The 10797-nt window shown below is 38.9% G+C and overlaps 1 protein-coding gene across 1 annotated transcript in view; it reads left to right on the top strand.

Annotated features, from left to right (window-relative positions):
• The first annotated feature begins 715 nt into the window (after window positions 1–715).
• cenpe (centromere protein E) overlaps window positions 716–10797 on the top strand; it is a 39355-nt gene continuing 29273 nt past the window's right edge. The window contains exons 1-17 of the mRNA XM_078794335.1: window positions 716–853; window positions 2087–2199; window positions 2323–2412; window positions 2506–2624; window positions 2704–2823; window positions 5738–5819; window positions 5912–5979; window positions 6165–6215; window positions 6305–6356; window positions 6438–6525; window positions 7610–7739; window positions 9231–9350; window positions 9453–9605; window positions 9681–9831; window positions 9899–9998; window positions 10076–10298; window positions 10429–10485. Coding sequence (XP_078650461.1) covers window positions 798–853; window positions 2087–2199; window positions 2323–2412; window positions 2506–2624; window positions 2704–2823; window positions 5738–5819; window positions 5912–5979; window positions 6165–6215; window positions 6305–6356; window positions 6438–6525; window positions 7610–7739; window positions 9231–9350; window positions 9453–9605; window positions 9681–9831; window positions 9899–9998; window positions 10076–10298; window positions 10429–10485 — 1773 coding nt within the window. The 5' untranslated portion in view covers window positions 716–797. The remainder of the gene's footprint in view (window positions 854–2086; window positions 2200–2322; window positions 2413–2505; window positions 2625–2703; window positions 2824–5737; window positions 5820–5911; window positions 5980–6164; window positions 6216–6304; window positions 6357–6437; window positions 6526–7609; window positions 7740–9230; window positions 9351–9452; window positions 9606–9680; window positions 9832–9898; window positions 9999–10075; window positions 10299–10428; window positions 10486–10797) is intronic.

Genomic DNA, 10797 nt, shown 5'->3' with positions numbered 1-10797 from the left:
TATATGTCTTGTAAAAAAATTCACATCTAAGTAAGGCAAAACCACCAGAAGAAACAAACCAGCGACAGACTACTTCCGTGTTTTGTTGTGTTTCTGTAAAAACAGTCCGAGTTGCATTGACGCAATGTGTTATAAGGGTTTCACTTTCCGTGTGATTATAATTCTTTGGTTTCATGTTTAATTAGCATTGTTAAATGCACTGTACTTTTATTTACTATTATTTTTGTTGATATTGTTACATGGTCTTATATTGTTGCATGTATGTCTTGTAAAAAAAATCACATCTAAGTTTTCTAATATCGTTGTCAAGTATTTTATTCTGATTATAATTATAATCAACAACCAATAGCATTCAGAGAACTAGAAAAAGTATATACTGGAGACTTGACCAGCGATCAATCCAGAGAGAGCTGGTCGTCGCCGTTTTAGCAGAGGCAAGAATCTTAAATTTGTCCCATTGAGCTTGCCGTTTACAGGCCGACGCGTTGGCTTCTGCTTCCGCAAATATGAGACATTCCAAGTGAAAACAAATTTGCCAAGTCAAACTAATAATTTCACTTTAGTTGTAGTATTACATAGCGGTTATATAGAAAACATGCAATTCCACTACCTAAACGTAATTATTCAACTAAAACATTGTAGCTTTATTTTTATAACACCCCCATTTTCTAATGGATTCGCCCAAAAGCTGCGTTGACCAATCAGAAAGCAATATTTGAATACAAACGAGGCAAAAGCGTTTTGCAGTGTAGGACCGAAAGAGTTTTTTGAGAATTGCACATAATTTAAGACTAGAAATGGCCGAAGAATCGGCAGTTAAAGTTTGTGTTCGAGTTCGCCCGACTATTGAGAGGTAAGTGTTTGAAATGTAAACATTGCTGGAATAACTTTAAGCATTGCTGGAATTATTTTAAACACCAACGACGGTTAGTAGATGTATTAACTCAAAGTTTACTGCACTAAATTTATTTCCATGGCTTATTTCAACCCAACTAACTGTTCAGTATCAAATGGTAAATTAAAGACTGGTAGTATAGTACCTTTATAATTCTACACAGTCAACATTAATCAAAAGTATTATGCTCATCGCTAACATAGACTGGCATTCATAACACTGGAAACATCTTAGAATTAATACAAGCTTTCAAATGTCATATATCTATGTAAACCAGGGGTCTCAAACTCAATTTACCTGGGGGGCACTGGAGCTAGGGTCTGGGTGAGACTGGGCCGCATCAGGTTTAAAAAAAAACAATGCATTTATTAAAAACAGAAAAATATACAAACTTTTTCAGTGCTTTGGTTCCAATTTTCTACAAGAAAAGCTCTGATAAAACATTCCACTGTTCTCAAATATCTTAATTTTTATTTTTCTGCACAAAATAAGATGAAAAATAAATAAACAAATCAAGAATAAAGAAAACCAATCAATCAGTAATAAATAAATATAATAATGATAATAATAAAACGGCAAATAATAAAAACTTAAGAAACCACATATAGTTGGTGGGTAGACAAATTATTTTTTTCAGATTAAAATGAACAAAGCATTATTAGAGCCCTGTAGACATGACAAAACACGACTATAGTCACATTTATAAATTTTTATTCACAACATATTGCGCAACTGCAGGGTCTTGAGACACATGCTAACTCGCAAACTAGAGAGCTAGCGACCTAAACGGTAGCCTTCAAGTTATTTCCTTTAAACTTAAATAGCCAAAAACTTACCACTTCCACACGGATAGGGAGGATAACTATTAAGTTATTTAACCTTTAACATGAACATTAATCAAACGTAATAATTTTTTCTGGGTACATGATACTATACAGCATCCATATCAAACTTGCGCGGGCCGCACTAACATTAAACTTTCATATCAAGGCGGGGGCCTCAAACTAGTGTCCTGCGGGCCATATTTAGACACACAAACTATTATCAAGAAACCACAACCAATTCTGTCAAGTCAATTTTATTCTCACATATCCAATTCTCAGTACAAGTTATCTCAAGTCACTTTCCAATTTCTTCACATTTGTATTTCTGCCATCATAGCATCTGACTAATGTGTTGTTTTTGTTACAGAGAAAAAAATGGTCCATCAGAAACTGAAGCGCCTGTCCAGCTCTTCTGGAAAGCTGATAAGAACTCAATTTACCAGATTGACGATGGCAACTTAACCAAGAGCTTCAGTTATGGTGTGGTTTTTCACCAAATTGCTTTTTTTATTGCATTTAAGAAAGTTTTATTAGAGTAGAAATTTAAATAAAATTAAATTAGACTAGAATCTACTGTACACTCATATCTTTTGTTTTGAATAGACCGGGTGTTCACCGTGGAAGAAACAACCAATCAACTTTACCAGGCTATCGCAAAGCCATTGGTTGTTTCAACTGTTGAAGGATACAACGGTATGTCATGGAAACCTACCTACCTACCTACCTACCTACCTTCTTACCTGTTTGTAAGTAATTACTTTGTATCTTCTGTTTCCCTCACAACAGGCACCATATTTGCCTACGGACAGACATCCTCAGGGAAGACGTTCACTATGATGGGGAGTGACCATGCTCCTGGTGTCATACCGCTTGCTGTTGAAGATGTCTTCAACACCATTAAAAATGTAAAAATATCTTGTAGCTTTGTATGAAATATGCAATATTGCATGAATTCACACCATATATAATTTCTTTGGTCTGCAGTGTCCAAATAAGAAGTTTCTTCTGAGGGTATCTTACATGGAAATCTACAATGAAACCGTGACTGATCTCCTTGTGGACAGCTGGAAAAGAAAACCTCTAGAAGTCAGAGAGACAATCAATGTAAGTTGACTTTTTTTTTCGGAGAGAGGAAAAAAATGCAGCCTTTTCATTTTTGCATCATAATCATGCAGTGCAAGGGGTCTCAACCTGGTTGTTTAGTCGTGACCCACTTTTTTTATTTACAGACAGACTTACAACAAGCGCGGTCATTAGCGTAATGCAAATGTGCAATATTTCCATCACTGCCTCTGTTACTACAGTAAACCTCGGATATATTGGCCTCGGATATATCGGAAATTCGCTCACAACGGACAGATAAAAAAAAGAACCAATTTTTCTGTAATGCATTTCCAATAAAAATTCATTGCATATATCGGATTTTTTATAACGGATTTCGCCTATTTCGGACAAAATCTCCAGTCCCGTTCCAATTTCCCTCGCATATATCGGATGGCCGCATCGTGGCCTTTGATCCATCTTTGATCCATGTTCACAGCCAAAGCTGAAGATTATAACATCTTTGTATGAATTACAGACATGTACATGAGCATGTACAACAAAATAAAAAAAAACAAACTAAAATCTGTAGAAATGCCTTCTTGTTGCTATTAGCGAGGTTTAGAAACCAAACGATAAACATAAGTGCAAACGATAATGACGTCACAGGCTATTGAAATGTATGGGAACTTGTCGACTTGTCAATAGCATGTGACGTCATTATCGTTTGCGTTTATCGTTTATCGTTTGGTTTCTAAACCTCCCTAATAGCAACAAGAAGGCATTTCTACAGATTTGAGATTTTTTTTTTTTTTTCGTTGTACATGCTCATGTACATGTCTGTAATTCATACAAAGATGTTATAATCTTCAGCTTTGGCTGTGAACATGGATCAAAGAAAGTTCCCCCATGGCATTGCGCGTCCGTGTAATGAATGTGGCAGGAAGGGTAGGCCCTAGGTCAGGGGTGGGCAAACTACGGCCCGGGGGCCACATGCGGCCCACCAAGCGTTTGAATCCGGCCCGCCAGTTGCTTTCTAAGTATTTCAACTTTTAACATACAAACTGGCAACATGACTTGCAAGTCTTATTTAGTAAAAAAAAAACAACAAAACTGTCAAATTAAATGACGTAGTTAGATGTGGTGTGATGTTTAAAGTGCTCCTGAAAAAAAGGGACATGAAAACATACAGCTGATAGTATATAACACTTACAGATAAAATTAGACAAAAAAAAATTCAAGGAAAATTATAAGTATAAAATAGTGTGTGTGTTAAATATATATATATATATATATGTTCTGGCCCCCCCGGACAATTTTGTTTCCTCAATGCGGCCCACGAGTGAAAGTATTTGCCCACCCCTGCCCTAGGTCTACATGAGGCCAATTCCCAAAACAGTAGTGAGGTTAAGATCACGTAGGCCTACGTTATGCTAATCTTGTTGATGTCACTGGCTATTGTCTTTCTCCTGGCTCCAGATTTAGGACAAATCTAAAAGTGAGTGACGTCAATAATACTAGCACAGCAGTGAATGAGATCTTAACCTCACTATTGGAAATAGCGTAGGCCTGACGGGCGTAACAGGGCCTAGCTTAATTAACAATTTGTTATGCTCAGAGTCCAATAAAGTTAAATTCTCATTACCTTACGTCTCTTTTCATTGCCCAGTCCAGGTACATTGGAAACATAGTCAAGGAAGTGCCTTTTTATAACGGATATAAATCCGATATATGCGTAAAACTGACATTTTCCGGTATACGCATATAACGGATTTCGTTTATATCGGACAAAACCAGTGGGAACAATAGAATCCGATATATCCGAGGTTTACTGTACCTCAATTCATATTTATTTATTTAACAACCCAATACAATACACTCATATGTGACTTTACTCATCTGTATACACCATCATTATTTGCACTATGACCCATTGATCATTGCACTAAAATTAATATATCTGCAATATGTCTGCTCCTGTGCAATACTATGTGTATATTTTGGATATCTTGTATATATCTTGTTAAATTGTCTTTTTTTACTCTACTTTTATATACTTTTTTTTTTAACTTGACTACTGCACTGAAAGGAGAAGCTCTCCAATCTCGTTGTACATCTTGTATAATGACAATAAAGGCCATTCCATTATTTCATGTCGTGGGTATGCTGAAACCTATCCCAGCTGACTTCGAGCGAGAGGCGGTACACCCTGGACTGGTCGCCAGCCAATCACAGGGCACATATAGACAAACAACCATTCACACTCACATTCATACCTATGGACAATTTGGAGTCGCCAATTAACCTAGCATGTTTTTGGAATGTGGGAGGAAAAAACGGCGAAAACCTACACACACACACTCATGGAAGTGTATTGTGTGTGTGTGTGTCTAAGAATGTCTAAGATTAGCTGGGTGGCCAAACTAGCTAGTTAAACTAAGTTAACCCTGCTAGCTTGCATTCATGTGCCTTAAGAGGAGGCCCTGCCAACTTTCGCCAGTGTTTATCGCCATTTTAACATGTTTAGTATTTGTAATGACATTCCGCCACGATTGAGCGATCCACTGAATAAATAATTACCGACTCCAAATTGTCCATAGGTATGAATGTGAGTGTGAATGGTTGTTTGTCTATATGTGCCCTGTGATTGGCTGGCCACCAGTCCAGGGTGTACCCCGCCTCTCGCCCGACGAAGACAGCTGGGATAGGCTCCAGTACCCCCGCGACCCTCTTCGCGGTAGAAAATGAATCAACAGGACTGCAATTTGTCAGATGTGGTGAAAGTTTGCTGCATGTCACGGGAAAAAAAATCCGCTGTGGTGACTTTGAAATTAGAAAAAAGCTGAAACAAACAAACAAAACGGTCCGATAATTAGCGTGCACCCACAACTATATAGTATTATATCACATTAGCAGATTGCATTCTTTAAATTTCCAATTTGAAACGCTCAACCTAATTTCAATCCACTGTATACAGAAAAACATCTACGTTGCTGACCTGACTGAAGAAGTCGTGAAATCTCCTGCTCAAGCCCTTGCTTGGATTCGTAAAGGAGAAAGTAAGTCTGACGTTTTCGCTCCTCTGTATGATTTCTTTGGGCGGTTTACACTTGGCATTGCTTCATGGTGTGTTTTTTTTTTTGCCCTGCAGAGAATCGGCACTATGAGAAGACGAAAATGAACCAGCGGAGCAGCCGATCACACACGATTTTTCGAATGGTTTGTTATATAAAATCTTTCACAAATTAAATGATTAAGTTTCCGTTATAACGGATATGTCTTTTTGGTTTGATAAGGCTACTGCTGCGTTTTGATTGGATTCATTTATGCATAATTGACTCAATTATGTATCAAGTCTACAATTATGCAGTTGAAACAATCAATTATCCTCTGTTCTTTTTTAGATCCTCGAGAGTGAAATAAATGCAGATGGAGCCGTTATTGTTTCCCATTTGGTAAACTGGCTTCTTTTTTTGCTAGCTCCTTTTCTTTAATTAAACAGTACATTTTTCAAATGTATTGATCTCTATCTTCTGTATGTCAGAATTTAGTTGACTTGGCTGGATCAGAGAGAGCGAGCCAAACGGGTGCAGAAGGTAAAGTTCACTTCAATGACAAGTTGTTCCGGTTGTTTGTGTACTTGACTAAACGCTAATCTCCTTGTCTTATTATCATAGGAACCCGCTTCAAAGAAGGCTGCAATATCAATCGCAGCCTTTTCACACTCGGCCAAGTGATAAAGAAACTTAGCGAAGAAAGCCAAAGGTAAGTAAATACTAGAGATGCTCCGATGTTACTGAAGTCCGATACCTTTCCAACGTTACTTGGTCAAGTTTGAAGAGTCAGGAGAGTCGAGCTTTAAGTAGCAATTTATGTCCTAACCTATTTTGTGTCCTCACTGTTTTAATGTGTAAGTGAGCAGTTGTCTGTGTAGCATTATAGAGTGTGCAACCAGGGAGCGTCTGACCTGCGTGCATGCCGATTACAAGATCATCAATGTCTTGTGCCAAGATTGTCTTGGCCGTGGGTCGTGGGGGTGCTGGAGCCTATCCCAGCTGTCTTCAGGCGAGAGGCGGTGTACACCCTGGACTGGTCGCCAGCCAATCACAGGGCACATATAGACAAACAACCATTCACACTCACATTCATACCTATGGACAATTTGGAGTCGCCAATTAACCTAGCATGTTTTTGGACTGTGGGAGGAAACCGGAGTACCCGGAGAAAACCCACGCATGCACGGGGAGAACATGCAAACTCCACACAGATATGGCCGAGGTTGGAATTGAACTCAGGTCTCCTAGCAGTGAAGCCTGCGTGCTCACCACTCGGTTGCAATGCAACCCAGGGTTTATTCATTTATTGTGAACTCCTACACCAACAAAATTAGAAAGTGGGGTTCAGCAGTAGTCTGGAGGTCCTTGGGGGTGCTTGGAAGTGCAGCTGGAATAGGTGCAGATTCTGGAAAATCTAAAAAAAAAAAGTGTGTGCCTTATGTGTAGCTGCTTTATAGTCAAAGGAGTACCCGGAGAAAACCCACGCATGTACGGGGAGAACATGCAAATTCCACACAGAGATGGCAGAGGTTGGAATTGAACTCAGGTCTCCTAGCAGTGAAGCCTGCGTGCTAACCACTCGGTTTCCATGCAACCCAGGGTTTATTCATTTATTATGAACTCCTACACCAACAAAATTAGAAAGTTCAGCAGTCTGGAGGTCCTTGGGGGTGCTTGGAAGTGCAGCTGGAATAGGTGCAGATTCTGGAAAATCTAAGAAAAGTATGTGGCTTATCATGTGTGTACATAAAAGGACATAACTTCCCATCTTTCTTAACGTTCCTTCTTTCCAGGGGCTTCACAAATTACAGAGACAGTAAGCTAACCCGCATTCTTCAGAATTCTCTGGGTGGAAATGCCAAAACCGTTATCATCTGCACCATCACTGCTGCTGCTCTCGACGAGACGCTCAGCACTCTGCAGGTTGGAACCTTCTCATTCTTTCATATAGTTGAACATTTATTTTCATTAAATGCAATAATTCACTCTGTCTTTGTGCAAGTTTCAATGTACAATTGATATTTATTTCTTTGTTTCTTTCTATACTGAAAACCTCTCAGTATTATGTATTAAAGCTATAATCCATGCCACAATGTGGACATTGAAAGGGTGAGCGAAAATAAATTTCTGGGGATCACAATAGATGAAAATATGAGCTGGAAACCTCATATTACAAATATACAACATAAGGTGGCCAGAAATATTTCAATATTGAAAAAAGCAAAATATGTTCTCAATCAGAAATCATGGTTCATATGGTTCTACCATATCTTACTTATTGTGTGGAAATATGGGCTAATAACTATAAAAGCAATCTTCACTCGCTAAATGTACTGCAAAAAAGGTCAGTAAGGATAATTCATAATGCCGCCTACAGAGAACATAACATTCGCTGTCTACATCTTCCTCATCGGTATTGAACAGCCACACAATTCCTTCATCACACACGTTGTCAGTCTCTGTCTTTCGTTGTTACGCTCAGTTGTCACTTACGTACGTATGTCTTAAGCTAAATTAGCCCTTGAACTTGTGCTTCATCACAAAGTAGTCTAGCCTTTTAAAGCCTGTTGGCGATAGTGGATTTTGAGACACGGAAGTGAATAAAATGTCCTTTAACTAAATAAGGAAAAATGGGGAAATGTGTGGAAATATGGGATAATACCTGTAAAAGCAATCTTCACTCGATAAATGTACTGCAAAAAAGGTCAGTAAGGATAATTCATAATGCCGCCTACAGAGAACATACTAACTCCTTATTTCTAAAATCACAAATACTTCAACTTGCTGATATAGTTCATCTTCAAACAGCTAAAATAATGCATAAGGCTAAAAACAACCAATTAGCTACAAATGTCATCCAATACTTCTCTACAAGAGAGGAGAAATATGATCTCAGGGAAGAAGTACATTTGAAACACTTCTATGCTAGGACTACGTTATGCTAGCCATAGCATTTCAGTATGTGGAATCAAACTATGGAATGGATTGAGTAAGGACCTCAAACAATGCACAACGATGAGCCAATTCAAGAAACAATACAAGCAGTTGATGTTTGCTAAATACAAGGATGAAGAGTCTTGAACCAGTCATGATGTGCTATATATATCACTATATTGACACTTACTATGGTACACATTATGTCATTGGATGCTCATATCACCTCGTACTTCGATACGAGGTACATTATAAAAAAAAAAAAACTGTATTATGGAAAGCAGGAAGTGAACAAATGTAACAGTTACTGATTGTAAAAGTACCAGATGGAGGGGTAGGATTTAATAAGCTTTGCTTCTTCCTACTCCTTTTGGACATGTGGAACTGTGAACTGATTATGTGATGCATTCAATTGTAATCTGATGCATGTTCAAATGAGCATCATGCTTTGAGTTAAATACTTTTCAAATATGTGTCCAGTTTGCCAGTACAGCAAAGAAAATGAAGAATGACCCACATGTCACGGAAGTGTCGGACGACGGCGCTCTGCTCAAAAGATATCGCAATGAAATTGTGGAGCTCAAGAGACGACTTCACGAGGCAAGAAGCTTTTTCCGCTTATTTTATTCATCATTGCCGGTCCTTAAGCTGTTCAACTACGATGAGGAAAACGCTGACCAATAAGAAACCGACATTTTGCAGGTTTCCTCGGTGACGCAGACCACAGCCACAGAGAAGGAGGTGCTCGCTCAGCTTCTCCAAGAAAAAGATCAACTTCAGAAAGAGCAAGAGGATCGAATTAAAAATCTGACCAAACTGATGGTCACAAGCACCAACGTGGCTCAGGTTCAAAGGGTAAGTTGTTACCGAGCTGGATTTTTTTCCCTAAATACTAATAACCGCTCTTATTACTGTTTTTTTTTTTTTCAGTTCCCCAAACGCAGGGTTACATGGGGAGGAAAAATGATGCGCCTGTCCGCTCAATCTGCCTGTGAAGGTAGTCCCACTAACCGTAGCTTTGCCGAATCCGCCACTCGGAAGAGGAAAGCTGATCGCTCCTGTTTGATGGAGCTGGTTGAATGTAAGTCCGATATTGAAATGTATGTGGTCATTGTACCGTGCGACTGACTTAAGCACTGTTTTAAAAGATGATGATGACTTTGAGTCTCACTGGGAAATTCCTGAAGAGCCATCGGACGATCCAGACTCAAGTCCGAGCTTTGTTACCGTCCGCGGCTTTGAAAGCAGGTGACGTGTGGTTATGTTTAGTTGTCTGTGTGTCCACATCTTTTACACAAATGACCTGACGTTCATGACTCCTTCAGGACGAGCTGCAGAGAGGCTGAACTGGAGTCGCAGCTTCAGACAGCAAGCCAAGAAAAACAGCAAGCCTTGGAGAAAGCAGCAGAAGTTGACCTCCAGCTTCAAAGTGAAGCTCGGCAGAGGTCAGAGGCCATGGCCAAAGTGGAGACACTCGAGTCGTCCGTGGCAGAACTGAAAAGACAGCTCGAAGAACAGAGGCACATGACACAGGAATCCGAAAAGCGGGTGTGTGTTAAACAGAATATCTTTTACAGCGCTGTGAACCTCTGGTTCGTTTATTTTTTTTACTTTATTGTGTTACATATTAGCTGTTTTTATGTTGATTCCCTGATCTTCCTTTTTTTTATTGTTCTAGATGCAAATAGATTTTGCAGAAACTGTCCAGCTTTGTGAGGACCTCTCCTCAGAGAAGGTAAGAATAACTTGGTGCTGTTATGTCACTTTGGTGCACAGTGGTTTTTTTTTTTGTTTTTTTTTCTTTGCTTCTCTTCTTTTTTTTGTTCTTTTTATTAAGGCACTAATAAATAACAATGTTGGTCACACTAAATACTGTATTCACACCAGAGACACAATTTGGACATTTGTTGTGTTAAGTCACTTTATATTTATTATATTATATTATATTGTCACTTGAAAAGACAAGATAGCTGTGCAAGATAAGCTAGGTCAGGGGTCGGCAACCCGCGGCTCTAGAGTTTTGAAAAATGTTTGAAAATGGAAAATG

This window comes from Doryrhamphus excisus, linkage group LG10 (assembly GCF_037039965.1).
Source record: "Doryrhamphus excisus strain RoL-2023G ecotype Guam linkage group LG10, RoL_Dexc_Guam_v1.1, whole genome shotgun sequence".
In the NCBI taxonomy this organism is placed as follows: Eukaryota; Metazoa; Chordata; class Actinopteri; order Syngnathiformes; family Syngnathidae; genus Doryrhamphus; species Doryrhamphus excisus.
The sequence above is the reverse complement of the archived record's forward strand: the minus strand, read 5'-3'. Positions and strand labels throughout refer to the sequence as shown.